Source organism: Ambystoma mexicanum, chromosome 2p, assembly GCF_040938575.1.
Source record: "Ambystoma mexicanum isolate Mex_15411 chromosome 2p, UKY_AmexF1_1, whole genome shotgun sequence".
Taxonomy (NCBI): domain Eukaryota; kingdom Metazoa; phylum Chordata; class Amphibia; order Caudata; family Ambystomatidae; genus Ambystoma; species Ambystoma mexicanum.
Window position 1 is genome coordinate 226,566,077 of NC_090923.1, and position 21,910 is coordinate 226,587,986.

General features: G+C 48.1%; 1 protein-coding gene across 7 annotated transcripts in view; it reads right to left on the bottom strand.

Annotated features, from left to right (window-relative positions):
* Positions 1-619: 619 nt before the first annotated feature.
* Positions 620-21,910, bottom strand: part of ITPR1 (inositol 1,4,5-trisphosphate receptor type 1) — a 3,145,915-nt gene continuing 3,124,624 nt past the window's right edge. For all 7 annotated transcript variants that reach the window (XM_069643506.1, XM_069643503.1, XM_069643505.1 and 4 more), the window contains one exon: positions 620-2,347. In XM_069643506.1, coding sequence (XP_069499607.1) covers positions 2,261-2,347 — 87 coding nt within the window. In that variant the 3' untranslated portion in view covers positions 620-2,260. The remainder of the gene's footprint in view (positions 2,348-21,910) is intronic.

Below are 21,910 nucleotides of genomic sequence, written 5' to 3' on the forward strand. Positions count from 1 at the left end.
GGGAAAGAGTACCGGCACCTGCAGCAGTCTGTATTTTAAATATGTCCAAGATTTCTTTTTGGACATTTTGGAATAGCAGTCGGTGCACCTTTTAAAGCCCGAAATCTGGTGAGTGGACATTGTGGTCGAGGTTTTATGAAAAAATGCTGGGTCAAAGACTATGTTGTGTTCTAGAAGCAGTGTGCGGAAAATAGGATCTGCGGTAAGGGGCGTAGTGACGTGTATATATACGATGCCCGACGCATACGATCGAATATTTTCAGAGAACAGCTGCGCTGGGGTATGGATATCGTAGATGAGGAATCCTTGGCAAGAAAGAATCCATTGGAAAGCATATTCTATAGTTCAAGTATGGAATTCCAGAATTCAGTGAGTCTATGGTAGAGAAGGGATGACTACTAGTTTGCGTAATATAGTCATAGAATGCATTATATTTTTAAAAAGATTCCTGCATCTTTGTGAATCGATGAAAGAGCAATCCATTATTGGACAATTTGCGTATTTCAGATGATTTGCAGCAAACACTGGGGTTAGAGAACTGGAAAAGGACACCAACAGTCAATGGAGAAGGGAATACATTCAAGTATTTCACTTTAAAGACAACGCCACAATAACTACATTATGTTCACTGCTTCATATTTATTTAAATTTAAATATTTTAGACATTTACAAATTTTCAGAGTTCTCGTCTGATAACCAAGACGATTAGGACATTTGAACACTATCAGAGGGGAGAGTTGCTGTTGCAAATTGAGGTACAAAACCAGGTGATTTATATATAGATATATATAGATTAAAAAAACAGGACAATATTTCTGTACAGCTGCCGAGAGGAGGGGAAAGCATGTGAAGACAGAGGCAACTGCTGGAAGGTGCGACTCAAACAGCAAATCCGTGCTCAGCTGTGCACACATCAGGGTGGAATCAGACTCCAGCAGAAATATGCTAAGTTTCAGGTCTCCCTGCATTGGCCAGTCTGCACAGTGGCCCTTGCACTTGCAATCACAGGTTTTCTTGGCATCAAGTCAGTGTACATGGAATGAATAAGTGGCTACCAATCAAATGCTGATACTCAATACAATCACCAAGGGGTTGACCAAAGGTGCTTTTTCCAACACAAAGAAAACAAACATGATTTCAGGACATAACTCATAAACCCACTGTTATGGAACAAGTGGAATACACATTGCCCTCTTTTAGGAAGATCTTTCTCCCCATTTGGTCACATTTCAATGTACCCCAGCTACTAGCCTCACCCAACTGTCTGAACTGTGCTTATGTCCAGTTCCCAGCACAGTAAAGACCATTGCCATTTTCCCCTGCAGGAGAGACCTCACTAAAAACAGAGCTTTGACACGAAGGCAGGTCTCACTGGCAGTATGGGTGCTCTTTATTTCAGAGTTCGAATCTTGAGGTATGAGACATTTCAGCACTGTATTTCTACAAACAAGGACATCTAACTCTCCACTCAGTGCAGTCAAAATTTCAGATGAAAATTCTGTCCATAATCAGCATGGAAAACATAGGCAACACTTTCCTGTGAAGGCAGAAAGGCCTAGCAACTAGTTCCTGACTGTTTGGTCAAGGGTTTAAAACGTAGGCTGAAATTCTCCTGTGTAGAAAGAGCATGCACAGAGATTGAGTGCACTCAAGGACAGCAAGTGGGCAAGACATCTCTCTTCCCCACTAAAACTGCCCCCTCGACCCCCATGAAAAAACAAAAATCGTTTAGGGGTTTTTGGGGAAACAGATAGCAGCATTAACATAATAATCTTAAAACATTGGTGCGTATGCCAATTACAGAGTGGTGTTGTCCCTCAAATGCTTATCTGAGGCCATTCCGCAGATCCCAACTAGAAACGTGGATGCATAATTCATATTGCACAACTGTATAAAAAAATCCCATAAATACTGGCTAATCTAGCTCTTTTTCTTAAATACAAAATACAGTTCACAATTGTTTTCAGGTAATTCATACTGTTCAAGTGCAATTCAGGTGCTTTCTTTGCCATAAAAAAGGCATTTTGGAAAATGTTCAGCAGGAGTTGTATTCCTCTGCCCAGTCGTGGTCCCATCAGAAGCCCCTCTGTATGAGCCACTTCTGCAACATCAAAAGGACAGTGTAAAAACTGTTCAGTTCTACAAAAAAGGAAGGGTGTGGTATCAAAAAAGCCCACGGGCAATCCTGGCGCTTGGTTTGGTAGCTTTCTCTGGTGATCCGCTTAATGGGCAAACAGAAGGTTTAGGTCCCCAGGCCACCTTAGGCTGGCAGCTGTGGGTTGGCATTCATGTGAGGTGGATGTCCTAGAAGGCCGATTCTCTGCTTTTGCTTCCTCTGCTCAGTCATCTGAAAAGTGTGAAGAAAAGAAAGAAAAACAAGTTGACTCACGAAACCTCAAGATGCTTCCTTTACGTCAAGGGTTAACACAAATTTCACCTTTGTGGTCAACGACCTGTTCACGCTCAGAAGGCAAGGGTAGCTCAGCAAACAACTCCTATGATGGGGAATTCCAAAACCACTGCGCCTCAGGCAGGGTAGAGGCGGGCATGACGAGGAAAGGGAGCTGCAATGTTATAAAATGGGCTCAGGGCTCCATTCAAGCATTGAACACTCAGGGTTATAATATAGCCTTGATGTAAGAGGCATATATATGGAACACTTTTGTAATGCTCAACGTAGAAGTAAATGAGGACTAGCATGTCAGCATGACAGCTTAATACAGATATGAAGACACTCCAGCTCGGTATTTAACAATATGTTTAAGCTATTGGGAGCTCTAATTAAGTCAAACAGACTGTAGTCCCCCACTCTCATTTAGCAGTGAATAAGCCTACAGAACAAAATGACATTCAAACTTAGATATTCCGTTTAACATTTTTCATGAGTGGCATGTGGGCAACTACGAATCCCTCTAAAATACTTATGGCTGTTGGGGCTCCATATAGTCATTGATGAGCTTCAAAGAATGGCTGTCTTTCATGGAAGTTCATTAGTACTGAGCCCATAGATGCCACAGAACAGACGACCCATTTTAAAGAAGATTAACCAGTCTAGAACCTTCATACATTGGGTCTTGTAAACCTGTCAGGCATGCACTCACCACAAGGAGTAAGTGACTACCCAATGTTTTTTTAGTAACATCGTATTGTATGTATTTCTCAAATTATTTTTAAATTGGACTGGACAAAGACCAGAGAAAATTATTATAGAATTGCCAATCCATGTGTATTTCTAACTTTTAAGATTGACAAACTGTACCCCATGCCAATATCATCCTGCTTTCCCTTGTCTCTTGCCATCAGAACCTAGCTGTGTCACTTACACCTGCCTGTGCTATGGTATGCCACTTTAACCAGTGGCCTACTTGCTCTAGGTGTTCAACCCAATTCCTGTCCATTCCCATCTTACTGACACTAGACTGAAAACACACGTTAAGTTGCCTTAAGCAGGGACTGGGAAGAAGAAGCCAGGAGGCACAAGTGGTGCGTTGCACAAATGCGTTTAGTGCAGCATGTGAATCCTTGGATCCTAGACTTAGCTTCTGATTAGGTGTATATATAATCAGAATCGCACTGAAAAATACTGTGTCACCCACCTCCACGGGTCTAGAGTATATATGGAATCATTCAAACCCCCAAGCCCACTTGCCCATTTATCTGTCTGAAAATGGTAAACAGGAAAGCGTGGTTAGAGTAGAATGCTCAAGAACATGATTATTAGTGAGTGCATGCAGTTTCCTCAGAAACATGCGTTTGTCCCGCAGATTATTCATCACTGGAAAGACCTACACAGGAGTTCCTAGTAACTTTGCTCGACTGAATGAGTCTATTGCCAACGTGAATTATGCCAATATTAAATCACATTTGTGTTTCCACAATGCACATCCTTTGAAGCCGTTATGTGAGCAGGGCAATCTGATCAGCATAACCCCTGATGTAGTGAGAAGGAAAAATGACTTACCGGTAATGTTCTTTCTATGGAGTCTTCTCCCACAGATTCGCCATCAGATAGATATCGCTTCTAGCGTCAGCCGCTAAAAAACATTTCAACAGAGGGCATGGAGTAGTGCACCTCAACTCGGCCGCCAATACCTCTCGACTCAATGCGGAGGTCCTCTACTCCGGATGCGACATTGGTCGTCATATATATACCACGTCACTATGTTCCTCACCTTCCCCACTCATCCTACCCCTGAGCTCAACTGCTACGGAGGAGGAATCTAATGATTCGGCTGAAAGGAGGCACAACTCAAAGAAAAGATCAACCCAATGAGCTTTTTTTTTTTTTTTAATGTGAAGAATGTAACGATAAGAAATTTCATGAAATTTAAGATGTTATAAGACAGACCTTGAAAAGGGAGCTTGTCACCTTTCAGTAAAGAAGGTATTCATCAAACTGCAGGCACTTTCGAAACAGGGGTGGATAGGAGGGTGATGAGGAATCTGCGGGAGAAGACTCCATAGAAAGAACATTACCACTAAGTCATTTCTCCTTCAATGGAATGCTTTTCTCCTGCAGATTCCGAATCAGATAGAATCCCCAAGAAGTATGTACCAAGGATATGATATGATAGTTTATTTATATAGCACCTATACACAATGTGTTTCAAAGTGCTTCAAGGCAAGGGAGGGAACAAGGGAAAATACAACATTCTTAGAGGCCATGAACAGTAAGGATGTGAAATTAACTATGGTACTCGGCCTGACATTTCAGATAGTGCAAGTGCTAAGACATAGGTAAGGAAGGGAGCAGGAGAGTGGGAAGGAAATGGAAACAGACAGGCGACCACCGTACTAGGCCTGACGACATTTCTGGTAGAGCTGGAGGAAAACAAATGGTGAGGGAGAGGGGTGCAGAAAGGGAGGGGAGAAACAAAACAAGCGACTATCGTACTGGGCCTGACAACGTTTCAGATAGTGCTGGAGGGAGGTGGGGGGTGGACTGTAAGGGGTTGGGGGAGTGACAGACGAGGTTGCTATCATACTAGGTCCAGGGACAATTCTGATAGAGTAAGTGTATAGAAGAAAGTAAGGGGAGGAGGGGAGGAGATCGGAAAAGGGAGAGGGGTGGGGAGGAAAGAACAGAGTAAGCCGTCAAAAACAGTGGAGATGCAAGAGGGGAGAGCGAATACAATTGCAGAAGTCAGTAGTAACACATAATGTTGCAAGCCAGGATAAAAGATGAAGATGGGAACAGCATGATTCAGGGCCACCATGAGTACAAGATGCAAAGGAAGTCCAGCATGAGAGTTGAGAAAGGGTAATGCACCGTGAATAAATGCAGTCCATAAAAGTAAAATCCAGCATTGGCAACAAGACGGTGATAGTGAAACCAGAATGTATCAGAACAGACTCCTGTGTGCAGGAAGGGGGGGACACAAGGGAAAAACACGGGGGGGGGGGCCAGAGAGGGTGGGGATGGCCTGTGGGGACAAAGGGTGTAAACACAATGTTGGTGCATGCCTACTTGATGTCTTAGCAGGGGGTCGGGCCCCTGGGTCCTCCTGGTCCGAAAAGGTCCAAACAGGAATGCCCTTCTCTTTGACTGCCCTTCTCTTTGGACGCCCGGGCAAGAGACACCTTTGATCTAAAAGTTAAGAGCAGGAAGGAAGAGGCAGGGCTAAGAAGGTGGGTGTGCTTAAGCCAGGAGGCATGATGTAAGTCCTCACATCAGGAAACTCTGTAAAACCGGTCTCCCAAAGCGAACATCAGCTCTGCGGGCCTCATCTAAGTAGTCATGTTTAGTGAAGGTATGCAGTGAAGACCACGTTGCCGCACGGCAGATGTCTCTCACTGGCACCCCCGCCCCACTCTGTAGAGCTGAAGAGGCAGCCATGCCTTTAGCAGAATGGCATCTGATGCCCGAAGTTAATTCCCTTCCCATACTGAGATAGCATCCTTAAATGCAAAGCGTATTCCACCTAGAGATGGATTGTTTGGAGACAGCCAAACCCTTTCTTGCCAATGAGGAGGCTAACCAAACAGTTGGTCTGTTTTTCTAAACTCTGCCGTTCTCCCAACATAAAAGCTGAGAACAATTTTCGGGTCTATTTTATGGAATCACTCCTCGTCCTTGGAGGGATAAGTATGCGGGTAGAAAACCGGCAGGTCAATAGCCTGGGACAGATGAAACTCAGAGACAACCTTGGGCAAAAATCCTGGTCGTACCTTACGAGAAACCTTCTCCCAAAAAAAAAAAACAGATATGCTGGCTTGCAAGATAGGGCCTGCAGCTCACTGACCCGTCTGACTGATGTAATGGCCAGCAAAAAAGCAGTCTTCAGAGTAGGCAAGCAAATGGGGCAAGAATGCAAAGGCTCAAAGGGAGCCGCCATGAGGAAAGCGAGAGCCAAGTTAAGGTCCCAGTCTGGGAAAACAAAAGAACAAGCAGAAGCTTAGTTACAAGGGCTTTCAGGAATTGGGCCATGAATGGGATTGTAAAGAAAGACCCTTAATCCGGAGACCTGTTGAAACAGACAAAGCTGCCAAATAGCCTGGGGTGCGGGCGCCGACAAGGTCGCCTTGGGACATGGGTTTCCGGGTGCCACTGGAACGGAGAGCATGCTGCTTCGTGGAGTTACCCGTACCCGCAGCTGCTTTCTTTAACAAATTGAGCATTTCCTCTTGAAAAGCCTCCCACTTGGCTCTAGATATAGGCGCTGAAGCTAACTTAATGCGTTTGACAGAGGAAGCGCTTCTTGGTCGCCTGATGGCACCTATCCTTTTCCAGAGTGGGCCTCTCTGTCTTGAGCTCCGACAACCGGGTGGTTGAGCAGGCCGGAGATTTTGGCGGGTGCCGACCTAAAGTGAGTTTCGCATCTCTCTACTGCAGTGACTTCTGGTTCATCTTCAAGCAAGAATAGCAGTCCTCAGTGACGTGACCAACGCTGAGGCACCACACGTAGATATTGTGTGGGTCCGTAATGGACATCTTGGAACTGCAGTTTTTGCATCACTTGCAGCCCGACACCTTGAGGGCTGGCATAGTGCTTAAATACACAAATCTGTCGATTCAAAAGAATATTTGGAAGCGAGAAAGTGAGTTGTTTCAATGAGCAGCGTGCTGAGAAAACAGAAAAAAGGAACTGAGGTATTGGGGTGTAGTGAAATGCTATATGTACAATGACCAAAGTCACATCCTGAGATAATGACTGCTTCATCGAATCAAGTTGGATCGACTGCCGAGTCGAGGTGCACTACGCCCCCCGGTGAAAAAGTTTGAGCAACTGACGGTGGAAGGGATATTCATCTGATGAGGAATCTGCGGGAGAAAAGAAATCCATTGAAGAGTTAAGTCTGCAAGAGACTTTGATGTGACCTTTAAGCAGAGAGTGATCGCTATTCCCATGACCCACTACCCCCCGTACCCGACTCCAGCAGTGTGTTAATCGTGAACCGGTGAATGGAGGGTGACCAGATTATCAAAAGAAAACAGGACTTGCCTCAAACACTTGCCTCAAACACAAAACTATGACTAGTGCCCCCTCCTAAAATGTGCTCGATTTGGCTGCGACTGTAAGCATGTTAAAAACAAAGGAGTGTTTGCTTAGATTGCTATAACATGCCTCGATATGTCTATTTCCAAATCAGTCTGTGTGCCAAAATCCCTTAATGCATGTGGCAGTTACCAGAAAGGTTGGGGGTTTGAGTCAATTCTGATGGTAGAGATCGGGCTAAAGTGATAATGTGAAATTAGTAAACTATCATAATGTTTCTTTGGTTTATAAGTGTTACCTTGAATTGTTGCAGACAGAAGATTGAATCACTTCTTGCATTCGAGCTGGTATTCTGCCAGTAGTCACCCTCACTTCCCCAAAAACTGGGCAGGGTGTTTAAATCAAATTTAAAAAATCTCGCAAATGGGGTCAGCGGGACCGATTCCAGGACAGACCCAGCAAAAAAATAAAAATAAAAAGGACACCTGGTCATTCAAGGTGAGAGAGCAAAAGAGGTGGTACCATCACTTCAAAGGGGTACATCACCCCAATGTAGAAATGTTGCAAGTAGAAGAATGATGACATGGTGACCCTGCCAACTATCTATTAGTGATTGATTGTGAGGCCCTAGCTATGCTCTGGATTACATGCATTTCGGTGCTGGACTGCCCCATAACATTACCTTATTAGCGTGCAGTCTAATTTGGACAAGTTAGCTGTTACTGAGACATGGCTCCATAAGGCTGCCCATCATGCCCTGCCATTAGATACTCCTGCTGGCCACTTATCCCTTCATATTGATTGTAAAGGGAACAGAGGGGCGGAGTGGCCCTAATTTTTAGGCAAGCCATTACATTTTATATATCGGATGTACCACATGTCAATCACTACGTGGCCAAGTTCTTAAAAGTTAATGTTAACTCTGTCAGTACATTCAGTCTATTGCTACTATATAGGCTACCTATGATGACGGCAAAGTATGAGAAACAACTTCTTGCCTTTCTGGGTAGCATATTCAAACACCAATCAACGCTATTAGTGCTGGTTGATTTTAATTTGTGGGCTAGTAATCCTATGGACCACGATGCAGTATCTGTACTACAAACACTTCAATCCGTGGGATTTATTCAGCATGTTCACCTACTCATAAGGGCAACATCATCCTGGATTGGGTTTTATCGAAAAACCAAAAGTTGTCCTCTGTATTAATGATTGACTGCATCTGGTCAGACCACCATTCTCTGTACTTTGAGGTGCATCTCCTGTATTTGTCTGATAAAATCTCCCAACCAAATAAATCATCAGTCCCATTTAGGAATTGTAGGAAAGTGACGCATGAGGCTTTTGAGGCCCTAGTGATACCACTTTTACCTTCCTTGGAAGATAACTTTCCTCTTGAGGAGTTTATTCATCTGTTCAGAACTGCAATGAATCAAGCTTTTGACACACAAGCGCCAATGAGATTTTCGAGCCAGAAGAAGTCTGTCATATCAAAATCATGGTTTACACCAGAAATCTTAAGCGCTAGATCAGTTATCGCAAAGCTGAACGCACCTGGTTAAAACATCCATTAGACGCTAATCTTGCAGCGTATAAACACGCAGCTAAATCTTTTAAGTCTACAGTTTTTTTTAACCAATTCTTTATTTCTCTTCTCAATTGGCATTTAGAGACAGCTTACATTTCTTATGTTACACTGTGCGGTACATTTTGCTCAACTTCTTAAAACTTCATTATCAGTAATCAATAACTTTCCCTCCCTCCCTTCTCCTCCCTACCCCCCACCAGTCTCCTAGGTGGCCCTTTTGGCCCTGCCGCTTGTTTCTCGGCTCAGTCCTCTTCCTCCTCCAAGATTCCCAGTCCCTGCAGTCTCTTTGTGGTGTATAGGTGCACTGTGTCCCTGATCGCATAGTTTATGAAAAGGGACCAGACTTTACCAAATTTCTTCAGCGTGCCTGGTGTTGTCGCAGTCATCTTTTCCACATCAACCATGTCCCATATTGCATAATAACACTGTACATGAACGGGGGTTACTTCTGATTGCACTGTTTGGCTATGCATCTCTTTGCGGCCATCATTAACTTTGCCCACAATCTTCCGGTACTCCCCTACACTCTTTGTTGTTTGTCAAATAGTGTTCCCAAGAGGATCTCCACCCCCTCGAACTTCCTATCCACCTCCATTATTTCCAGCACCCTAGATTTCCCCGCCTGCCAGAAATGCTTAAGCTGCTGACACCCCACCATATATGTTCAATCGTTCCCTTTCCTCCACACCCCCTCCAGCACTCCTCGGATCTCGTGGGGAACATTTTGTGAAGCCTCTCCGGGGTGTAGTGCCAATGCTGCAAGAGCTTGTATTGCAGTTCTTGGTGTTGTACCGAAGTGAATGATGTGTACCAGTTCCTTAGTGCCTTGCCCCATTCCTCATCGTTGAGCGCCTTCCCTGTTACCTTTCCCCATTTAACCCTCAGAGCCCCTTCTTCCTCTTTCTCCCCCTTCAACAGGATCTTATATATTGCTGAGATCAAACCCCTGTTATTCTCTGCCAATGCCATTAGCCTTTCCCACTCTGTGTGTTCCCTCAAGTCCCCTTCCATCATTGCAGGGGTTCCCGCCCAGTGCCTAAATTGCTGGCACGCGAAGCAGTCCTCTTCCTTTAAGCCTATTTCAATTTTACAGTCTTCAAACGACCGAAATTGCGTCCCTTCATAGAGATCGCTGACCACCCTTATGCCCCCTTCCATCCATCGTTTGAACCTGCCATATTCTTTGCCCAGCGGGAAGGCGGGGTTCCCATAAATGGGTGTGTGTGGCGACGGCCATGGCGCCAGGTTGAACCTCTCATTCAGCTTTTCCCAAACCTTCACAGTATTATTCGTGGTTGGGTTTGTGAATAGTCCCATCGGCCTGTCTCCTTTCCTGAGTCCCATCACTTTCCAAAGGTGCTCACCTGCCACTGCTTGTTCCATGTCTACCCAGTGCTTTCTATTCTCCACTCTGCCAGCGCCCTTAGCTGTGCTGCCTGGTAGTATTTCATCGTATTGGGGTAGGCCCCTCCCCCTTGTGACTTATTCCTAAATAGTATTTTCCTTCCTATCCTTGGTTTCTTCCCACCCCAGATAAATTAATAGTTACTCACCGTAGTGACTAACAAACTCTTAGTCCATAGTCCCCTTTCCTCCATATTGTATGGGCGTCCCTCGTGGGGACGGGAGACAGAACCTTTTTATCCATAAAAATCATCTTCCTCTTTAAATTTAGAGGCATGCTGGGGTGTGGCCCTGGGAGCATGCGCACGCTTGACTCCGCCCACCGGCGCCACTCCTCAGTCCCCCTTGATGCGTCGACAATATTCAGCATTGCCTAATGACACCAGTATTATTAGGGGGGAGGATGGTGGGACATATGGCGGAAAGGGGACTGGGGAATAAGAGTACGTTAGTCACTACGTCCCATCCCCTTTCCTCCATACTGTATAGGCGATTACAAATGAATGTAGCCCCAGGGTGGAGAGGAGACCCTCCTTACGAAAACAGGTTTCGGAGAACCGACTGCCGAAACGCTGCATCTGACCTAGAGGCGGTGTCCAAACAGTAGTGCTTACAGAAAGCCAAAGGGGTGGCCCAGGTAGCCGCCCTGCTGGTGACCTGCCAAGGCACAAGCCGTTGGAACACGATGGCCATGGCCTTGGATCGGACCGCATGGGCATGTAAAATAGCTGGCCCTAGTATGTGCTGCCCCTCATAGGCCTCCTTGATGGCCGCAACCATCCACCTTGCTATGGAGGCCTTGGAGATCTGGTTATTGGGCCTTGACCTCCGAAAGTGACAAACGGGGTGTCCGACTTGCAGAAGTCAGTGGTCCTGTCCAGGTAGCATTTCAGCATGCGTCTGACATCCAGACGGTACAAGACCGTCTGAGGCTCATCCTTGGGGCCTACGAAGAAAGCGCGCAAGACTATTTCCTCGTTGAGATGGTAGGAGGGGAGGAAGACACCTTTGGTAGGAACGCATGGTGCCTTCGCAGGACGACCATGTCCTTGTGAAAGGTAGTGTAGGGCTTTGAAGCCACCAGGCCCTGGATCATGCTGACTCTGCGAGCTGAGGTGAGGCCCACGAGCAGTGCTGTCTTCACTATTCTTAGAGAGGCACAGATCCACCCTACTGATGAGGTCCAACCAGACCGAAACACGTGTCTGGGGTTTCTGTTGGTACTCTTGTTCAGAGGAGAATTGCCTAGCATTTCGGTGCTGGACTGCCCCAGGGCAGGACAAAGACTGATATGTTTGGGATATTTCTTCTCTGTGAAAGATAGTGAGCTAAAGACTCTGGGTAAGTCTCTCGTAACCAGGACTAATGTCTGGCAGAGGGACTCCCAGGACCCCCTTGTTAATTTGTCTTTATGATGACCAGCCTGATGTCCACGGACGCCACTGGCTCGAAAGAGTTGTGCGCCAAGGCGCCCAACACAACATTAAGATCCCACACGCGGTGTGGTTTCTTTATAGGCGGGTAAAGCCTGTGAAGGCCCGTCAAATGTCGCTTGACCACCGGGTTGGAAGAAGAGAAGAGGCCTGCCTCTGAATTCTTGTAAGCCCCTATGGCTGCCAGATAGGTGGGAGTGGGCAAGGTGTACCGAAAAGTAGGGCACGTCGTCCAAGGTGCACTTAAGGGGGTTGAGCTCCCTAGAGTCGGCCCAATGACAGAATCTAGACCATTTACTCTTATACTGGCTCCTAGTAGCCTTGCTTGTAGCACCCTGGATGATCCCTAGGTTAGTCTGGGATAGGCTCAGGTGTTTCAGCGTGACCTGCTCAGGAACCACGCTGCGAGGGCTAGTTTGTGAGGAGCAGGGTTGAGTACCTTGCCCACCTGCTGGGCCAGGAGAGGAGCTGGGCCCAGCGGTAGGCGAATGGGTGGTCTGTCCGATAGGCTGAGTAGCTCGGAGAACCACGGCCTCGCCGTCCACCATGAATCTATCAAGATGATGCTGAGGTGCCGGGATTCCTTTATCTTGCAGATCACCCTGTGGACCAGGGGTGAGGGCGGGAAGGCGTATGCTGTCATGTCATTCCATTGTATCTGGAATGCGTCGCCCAGGGAGCCGGGGCCCTGCCCCTGCCAGGAGGCAAACTGCTGGCATTTCCTGCTGTCCCAGGAGGCAAACAGATCCACCTCGGGATGCCCCAGGAGGCATACGGTTCCACCTGGGGATGCCCCCACCTGAGGAAGATCTCCTTCAGTACCAGGTCATTCAATTGCCACTTGTAATTGTCTGCCCCTAGTTTCCTGAGCCTGTCCGCTTCCAGAATGAATTCCCCCATCAAGGTGGACAGCCATGAGGTAGATGTCGTTCTCCTGAGCCATTCCAACATGCTGTCTGCTAGGTTGCACAGCGGGGGGGATCTGGTACCCCACTGCTTGTTGACATAGCACGTGCTGGTGGAGTTGTCTGTCTGAATCAGAACTGTCTTGCTCTTGATAAGTGGGAGAAAGGCCTTGAGAGCCAGCCATATGCCCTTCAATTCTAGCCAATTGACGTGGGACTCCTGCCGAGTCCAGACCCCTTGGGCGCTGTGGTTGTCAAGGGTGGCTCCCAGCCCTCTTGGGAAGAGTCCATAGTAACTGTGACCTGATGGGCCGGCTGTCGGAAGGGCTTGCCCTGCCGCAGGTTGTAATCCATGGACCACCACTGAAGGTGCGAGTGGAAAAAGGGAGGAATTGTAACGCTCACCTGGTTCCCACGGAGGCGCGGCGTCGAAGGCGCAGAACTCTGAAGATGGACAGGAAGGGCCCCTCTATTCTGGCTTCCCTGGCTCGTTGGATACAGTCCTGTGCGTGAAAAGGGAGTATTACCAACTGTGGAACAATGCTCAAGCCTCCCACTCCCTTCCAACCCTCCACGATACCTCCTCCACGATTCCCCGTGAAGCCTCACCTTAGGGTTTGGAAGGATGAGCTCTCCATCCTGCTTCTGATGCAGGGGACACCCAGTTACTTCACTGGATTGAGGATTGATGGGAGTTCAGGTAAGCTTGACTGTTCAGGTAAGGCGCTGTAAAAGTTCTGTTCAAAAGTTCAAGCTTAATAATAATGTTCGTTGTCTAATTGCAGCAAGCGCTAATGCTTATGTCTTTTTCCCCTTAGGGGCCGGGGTTCGGAGTGCCGGAGATATGGCGCCGACCCGAAGTGAAACAGTTCTGGATGCGCGCTCAGGTAATGTCTTTGCATTCACTCATTCAATGTCTTTGTCTTTTTTCCCCATAGGGGCCGGGGTCCGGAGATGCCAGGAAGCGACAGGACCGGAAATGCAGTGGGAATAATCCAACAGGTAAGACTTAAAAGGAAACTGAGCTTTCCTTATTCCTTTTCTCCCTCTCACCTTTGTTCTTGTCTTTTTTCCTCTAGGCGCCGGGGCGTAGCTGAATCCAGAAGATCGCTGCTGAAGATGGAAGCGCCTTGCAAAGGTGAGTAAAATGCAGCGCTGCAGCGATCGAAACGAAATGCCTTTAAAATGTCTTCCTTTTCAGGGCCGTTGGAGAAATGACTCCGGGATGCAGATTTAGCAGGTAAGGGCTTTTCTTCACCTATTCTCTTCCTCTCTCCCCTTGCAGGTGTTCCAGGGTGCTGGCAGGCGTGGCTGAAGTCAGGATGCAGGAGCTGACACGGTGAGCGTCCAGCTGCTAGGTGCAGAACAACGCGAAGCATGTGTGGCTGTTCGGGTGGGGTTTAAATAGCCTTGGAAGAAGTTCCTGGTATGTATCCTTCCACCAATCAGGTATGTATCCTTCCCCGACCACACCCGGGTGGTGAAGTAGTCCTACAGGTTAAGTAGTCCCATTCAGGCTTCAAGAGGGCCTGGATGAAGCGGCAAGGTCTGCATCAGGTAAGTGTGCACCCAAGCACTTAAACACATATCCTCTTCTATGAGCCTTGCGCCTAAGGCGCCAGGACTGGGGTCCGCTATGAGCCTGGCGCCTAGGGCGCCAGGACTGAGTCCAAAGGGCCCCGACTTGGGCCCGCTGAGACTTCCCTGGGGAAAATGATGTCTGCCTCTGGGGTTGCTGGGCCCGGCCTGGCTCCTTAGAGGTAGGCATCATGACAGGAATGTTGACTGGCTCCGTTGAAAGCTGCGGCTCTGTTGATGGCCGCAATTTTGTCCCAAGAGGCAAATACTCTAACTGAGCTTGTGTCCCAGATGTGGCCCAAGAAGGTCAGGCTATGCGTGGGCTGCAGCTGAGACTTCTTGAGATTGACAGTAAACGCCAGGTCGTGGTGCGCGTTCATCAGTGCAGAGGCGGTAATGTGGACAGCTTCCAGAGAGAAGGCTCATCCAGGTAGGGGTAGAGGAGGAGGGCTGCCACTGCATTCATTATCCTGGTAAATACCCTGGGCGCCGAGTTGAGGCCAAAGGGTAGCAACTTGCATTGGAAATGGCAGCCCATGACCCTGAAGCACAGTAAGGAACGATGCTGCTGCCAAATCGCGTCATGTAGATGGGTGTCCCCCAGATCCAGGGAGCACATCCAGTCTCCCCTGTCCAGTGTTTCCGCAATACGGGCTGGCGTAACCATCTTGAATTTTTGCAGAGGAAGGGAGAGGTTGAGGGTGGAAAGGTTCAACACAACTCTCAGGCCAGCCTGGTTCTTCTGTATGGCAAAAATCCTGGAATATAAACCCAATCCTCGCTGGGAGGTTGGGACTTCTTCCACTGCCTGGCTCTCAACGAGCGACCGGATCTCCGCCAGCAGAGTTGCTGTCCCAAGCTGTGGGAGAGGAGGGGAGGAGGAGGAGAGGAAGGTACCGGTAGGCGGTACCCCATGAAGACTACGGAAAGGATCCAGGGGTGCGAAAAAGTCTGGTGCCAAAATTGCACGTGAAAGGCAAGCCTGCCCCCCACCGGAGTCAAGTGGACCCGAAGGGGCGTGTCATGCCTTCTTTCCCTCAGAGGCTGTTGCGGAGGAGGGGGGTTGGAAAAAAACGACCCGCCCTTTTGTTGTTTCCTACAGTGCTGACTCAGAGAACGGTCGGGTTGCCTGGACCTCTGTTCTTGGAAGCCCCGGAACCTACCGAACGCCCGCCCCTTGTCAGAGCGTTGCTGTGACTCGGTGTGCGCCTTGGGCGTGGTCTTCGTAAGAATAAAGACTTTGCGGTTTGCGAGCTGCTGTTCTTTTTATCTAATTCACATCCGTGGTGGAGTTGAGGAGGTCACGACCCTCGAATGGAAGGTCCAATATGCGTTCCTGGACATCAGGATTAAACTTAGTAGCCCGGAGCCAGCCTGTCCTTCTCATGTCCGGGGCAATGCAGATGGCCCAGCCAGAGGTATCGATGTGGGCCACAGTGGACTCCATGATGTCCTGTGCTACCAGCTTGGTTTCTCCTAGGCCTGCCTTGAAGCGCTTTTGGCTATGAGCCGGAAGTTCTGGGAGGAAGTCTGCAATTTCCTGCCAGAGCCTTTGGTTAACGGCTGCCCGCCTGGCATCCGCGTTGGCATGACGCAGGTGCAGAGAGGCGTTGGAGTACAGCTTTAGTCAGTTCACCTCCACGATCTGCAGCGATCACAGAAGTGTGTGGTTGAGGATGTGCCGAAAGCAAGAGTGTATCCCCTCCATCTGCCTACACTTGGCGTCTAGGCGCTGACTGACCGGCTGGGCATAGTGTGTCTTGAACCAAACCTTCTTGGCCAGGGGGACTAAGTCTTTCTGCATCGGGGCCCCTGTTTTGGTAAAGGGTCTTAGGGTGAGGACTTCTGCCAAGACCCACCCCTCGGGCTGCTCAACCTCAGGCTGAGGTAGGCCCGAATACTCGCCAAACCTGTAAGGCGTTTGTGGAAGGCCCTGGCTGAAGATGGCGTGTCAGGGCCTTCCTCCTCCTCTGTGTCCACCAGCGTGCTCGGAGAGCCCGGAACTGGTGGAGGAGTGCTGGGCGCCGTGGGCTGCGGTGTAGAGACCGGAGCCGGTGGCTGCTGTGGAGGCTGGTATGGAACCACCTGTACTGTGGGAGGCAAGCAAGCCGGAATCCGAGGGGCCGGCTGAGGCAGCGGTGGCTGCGCTGGTGTCTGTGGCACCTGAGCCTTAGGAGGAATGACTATGGGTGCCGGTGTGGTGACTTGAGGGAGCATGTCCCTGATGGCATCCCGAAGGATGACCCCCATCTGCAGAGTAGGCATCAGCCCTAGGAATCTTTCAAAGAACCTGTCTTCGGAGATGTAGAGGTTGCAGGTGATATTGACTTAGTGTCCAGAGGCTGCTGGGGCACACTATGCCTGGGGTGCAGGGGAAACCTGCCCTGCGCTGCCGATGGATAAACTGTAGGCCACGCACCTGGTTGACACCAGTCTCATCTTGTGACTCGTTCCTCTACCCGCTCTGCCAGAGGGGGTATCGGGCGAGCGGCCATCTTGTCGAGCTGCGTGCCACGTGCCAAAGTGGTGGTGCCTGGCTTGCTGGAACCAGTCCTGTCCAAGACGCTTAGTGTTGGAACATACGGCCTATCCCGCACCTCAGGTCGTTACCTGGAAGCCGTATCGCCCTCGGCAGGACTGCCGGTAGTGCTGCGTGAAGGGGCACCCTCGGACATGATGCCAGTACTAGGGCATAGCCCCTCTGGCTTAAGCCCGGTAAAAGAACCTTGTGGTCCCTCAGCACTGACACCGGAAGGATCCGGAGACCCCTCGGCCGTGAGGCCGGTAGCTGGACTAGCCTCGGTACGTGTGCTGTGGCTAGAACCCGAAGGGTTCCTCCCGGTCAGGCGCTTCTTTGGGAATGAGTCGCCTTTATGGGGTGCGATTGTAAACAGAAGCCTTACCTTTGGCCTCGAGTGATGTTTGACAAAGTCCTTTAGGTCCTCTGGAGGCGACTTCTAGAAGAGCTTTCTCCACCTAGCTAGCCTGTTCTTCAGTGCATGTGGAGTCAGCGTCGCACGTGGAACAGCCTTCCCAGCCGTGGTCGGGGCCAAGGCAGCAGAGGCAAAAAGCATGGGGTCAGATGTACGGAAGAGCCCCTTGCAGGATGGACACCTGCTGAAGTCGACATGCGTCGGGGAGGAGCGTAGCGTTGGAGGATCAAGTACCTAATTGAAAAGAAAACGACAAACATAGAAGAATATCCGGGGAAGAGCACATGGTTTTACATGGCCAAAGCCAAACCCAGGAGCGCTGGTGAATTTGGCCCATTCCCGTCGACGTGGAAAGAGAAGTGGCGCCGGTGGCCGGAGTCAGGCGAGACCATGCTACCAGGGCTGCACCCCCACATGCCTCTAAATTTAAAGGGGAGGAAGATTTTTTTGGTGAAAAAGCTTCTGTCTCCGTGGGACACCATACAGTATGGAGGAAAGGGGATGGAACGTAACAGTAAGCCCATGATGCAATCCTGGATGTCCTTCACTAATTTCTTGGGCACTGCTAGGGGAATTGCCTGAAACAGGTATAATAATCGGGGTAGGACATTCATTTTGATCGCCGCCACTCGTCCGTACCAAGTTATGTATAGCCCCCCTCCATCTTGCTAGGTCTGCTTTGAGTCGCTTCATTAATGGTTGATAATTAGCCATCACTATTTGTTTAATAGATGCAGTTAGGCTCACCCCCAGGTATTTGACTGCTCCCGTTGCCCACCTAAAAGGATTGCTTCTCTCCAGTTGGCCCCTTTCCACCTCCCCTATGGACAGGTTCAGAATTTCTGACTTTCCAGTTTACTTTGAAGCCTGACACTGCAGAGTAGTTATTAATCTCTCCCATTATCGCCTGTAGAAATTTCCCCGGGTCCATGATCATCAAGATCACATCATCCGCAAACAGTTCTACTTTATGTTACACCCCTGCCCACCTAACCCTTTGGATCTCCTCATTTTCCCTTAACCTGCTTGCAATGGGCTCCATCACTAGAGCGAAGAGGAGCGGTGACAACGGGCACCCCTGTTTTGTCCCCCTCTTTATGGAAAATGGATTTGTTAGCCTTCCGTTAACTCTTACTTTGGCTTGTGGTTGCTGATAGTGTGCTTGTATCATTCTAATGAAATGTGCCCCATTCCCACCTTCTGTAGTGTTTGCTCCATGAAGACCCAGTTGCCGCGGTTGAATGCCTGCTCAGCGTCTAGCATCATCAAACAAGTGGGAGTGCACCCCTTCCTTCCCGCCCTGTCTGGAACATGTAGCACCCTCCTTATGTTGTGGAACATGTTCCGTCCTTGTATAAACCCCGTTTGGTCCTGCATCACCAGTTCCGGCAGTATCCTCTCTAACCTCGCTGCTAACACTCTTGTGTATAGCTTGGCTTCCACATTGATGAGTGCTATAGGCAGGTACGAGGAGCACAAGTGTGGGGTTTTCCCCACTTTCGGAATGAGTGTGATGTGCGCCATATTCATAGACTTGGTGACCTCCCCTGCTTCTCTAAAGTGATTGAATAGTTCTGTGAGGATTTTTGTGAATAAGTCCCTGAATGTTGTTTAGAATACTGCCGTTATTCCATCTTCCCATGGGCTTTTGTTCAGTTTAAGTCGGGATATTGCTCTTTGTACCTCTTCTACCCCTATCGGCTCGTCTAATTGATCCCTTTGCTAGGGAGCTAGCATTGGCCCCTCCCAGCCTGCTAGATATGCCGCTTGTTTTTCCCTTTCTGCTGGTTCATCCCTGTATAACTCTGCATAGAAATGCCTCACAATTCTCCTCTTAGCTCCCTCTACTCCCACTTGCTTGCCTTCTTTGTCCTCAAACATGTCCATAAATGCTTTCTGTTCTCTAGTCCGGATCTGTCTCGCTAATGCTGTCCCCACTTTGTTACCTTGTTCGTAAAACCTCTGCCTGCTCTTTAAGAGCGTACTTTCGAGCGTCTTGTCTGTCAACTGTCTCAGCTGTCTTCTCACATGAGCTAGTTCCCAAGCTACTTTACTGATGCCTTTTTCCTCGTGTCTCTTCTCTAGTTCCTGTATCTCTATCTCTAGTCCCTCCTCAGCTTCCCTCCGCTCCGCCCGCATCCTCTTCAAAGCATTTATAAAGTGTCCCTTTATGTGCTGTTTGAATGCATCCCACCTCGCTCCTGGGCTGTCCTCCCCTGCTCCCCAGCAAATGCACGTATCTCATTCTCCGTCTGCTGCCTTACCTCGCGGCCTCCGAGTAGGTATTCATCTAGCCTCCAACCCTCTGTCCCTCTCCGAGTGTTGTCTCCCTCCCATTCTAGAGTGACCGGAGCATGGTCCGAGAGTGTCATATTTCTGATTTGTATTCTCCTGGTTGATTGACTACCCCTTGGGTTGCCATTATATAATCTATCCTAGAGTATGTCTTGTGGACATGAGAGTAGTAGCAGTCATCTCTTTCCTGTGGGTGGTTTTCACTCCATACATCAGACGCCCTCCTCCAGAAACCTCCCCAGCAGTTGGAGAGACATCATCCCTGTTGCATGTCCCCTCAGGCCACCCTTTTGTTGGGGCTGTTCAGTCATCTTACATTCCAGGATTTCAGCTCATACATCTCGCCTCAATTGTATTTCCCCCTGAATTATTTTTTTATTTATTTATTTTTTATTGAAACATCAGTCTAATTATGTCTCGGTGCTAACACTGTTACATCAGACTTTTATTACAAATTTTGTTGATTCCTTTACTAAAGCAACCAATACGATGCAAGAGGTAGCGCTCGAACATCTTAGCTAAAAGAGACAAGAGTTGTTAACATTCATACGTTTGTCTCCAATTCTAGTGAATCTATAAAGTCCACTACAGCGCAGCTTAGTTTCACAGAACTGCCAGCCATGGCATATGACCACCAGTCTCTGGACCCTGGACTCGCAGGACTGTAGTTTCCCAAGTGCAGGATCTGTTTTGGCGTGGTCTGCGTGCAATTGGTTAGAAGATGTTCCAATGATTCAATTTCGTTCAGGCAGAAGCGCCACTTGTTGTCGATTACTTTTTTTGAATGACGAAGCCACAACGTCGCCCTGGTGTTTATGGCGTTTAGACAAATTCGCAGGAACTGTTCACAGTGATATCGAGACGGACAGTTTTTTAGGTAGCGACATGGGACACCCAACTTATGTTCTCCAATTCCAGCGTCTAATGTGGATGGCATCTTGACACGCTGGTCGTTATTCTTAATCCAACACGCAAATTCAAACTTTTTTTTCATAGATTGCGGTCTCGTTATCAAGTCGTCTGTGGTTAAGTCGGCGCTGGCTAGAGTCTGTTCCATGCGTTGTTTCCACTCTTCTAGAAGAATTGATTTTCCTGTGCCTGGTCTTGTGGAAAAAATCTGATATGCTGGTGGAATAGGCGTTGTGATCATCTTTCGCAGTGCCATCAAAGATTTCCACATGACACAGACATGTAAGGAGTTTAATGAGAGTTTGTATCTTATCTGCTTCATTGAGATGTAGGTTGGCAGCTTCAAGACACGCCGCCAGAAGATGCCTTCCAATTTCTGCCAAAATGTGACGTCAATGCTCCAACCTGCTTCTGACCCAAAAGTAATAGCCGGAACTACTTTTTGAGAATAAAATGTCAATACGGGGGTTATAGTGAATTTCCCGTAGGATTTGTTCAACAGCTGAGCTTGAATACTGAATTGAATCATTCGATTTGTCAAGTCGGTCTTCCAATGATGTTCGCAGAGTGAATTGTTAAAGGAAATTCCCAGATATCTTATTGAATCCCCTATGTCCAGGTGTTTCTTATCAATTTTCCACGTGAATGGACGTTGTTTTTTGGTGTTTGTTCTGCCAATGATGATAATCTTGGTTTTTTCGGTGTTTATCGCCAAGTCATTTTTGTTTAGGTAATCGTGCAAATTTGTCATTTGCTGTTGTAAACCTATCTGGGTCCTATCTAAAAGGACCACGTCGTCGGCGTAAATGATGCATCCGATTTCTGTATTGTTTAGAATGGGCAGAAAGCATCTCACGTATTCACGATGGGCTGGGATATCAGCGATAAACAGTTTGAATAACTCGGCTGCTAATGGGCAGCCTTGTTTCACGCCCATGTTCGTGGATATTTGATTAGATAAGGTGCCTTGATTATTTAGTCTTATGCTAATGACTGTATCTGTGTGTAGCGCTCTTATGGGTTCTGTCAAGTTACTGGGACATTTCCAGTTTTTGCCATAGTTTGAGTCGATTAATACTGTCAAAGGCGCCTCGTAGGTCGATAAAAGCTACGTTCAATCATGTTTTTGCCCTTATGCTTTCAAGTTTTAATATGGTCATTAACAGCAGATTCACTTCCACACCGACACCTTTGGTGAACCCTGTTTGCCGTATGTCAGGAATTTGTTCCGCTACTGACCATTGTACTAACTTTTGGCGTAAAAAGGTCACAAAGATTTTGCCAATAGTGTCCAACAGGGCAATCGGGCGGTAGTTGGTTGGATCTGCCCGGTTGCCTTTTTTATAGATGGGAACTATGATTGCTTCACGCCAAGAGACTGGAATCGTCATTGTTGATGATAATCTTGAGAATAATGATTCTATAAAAG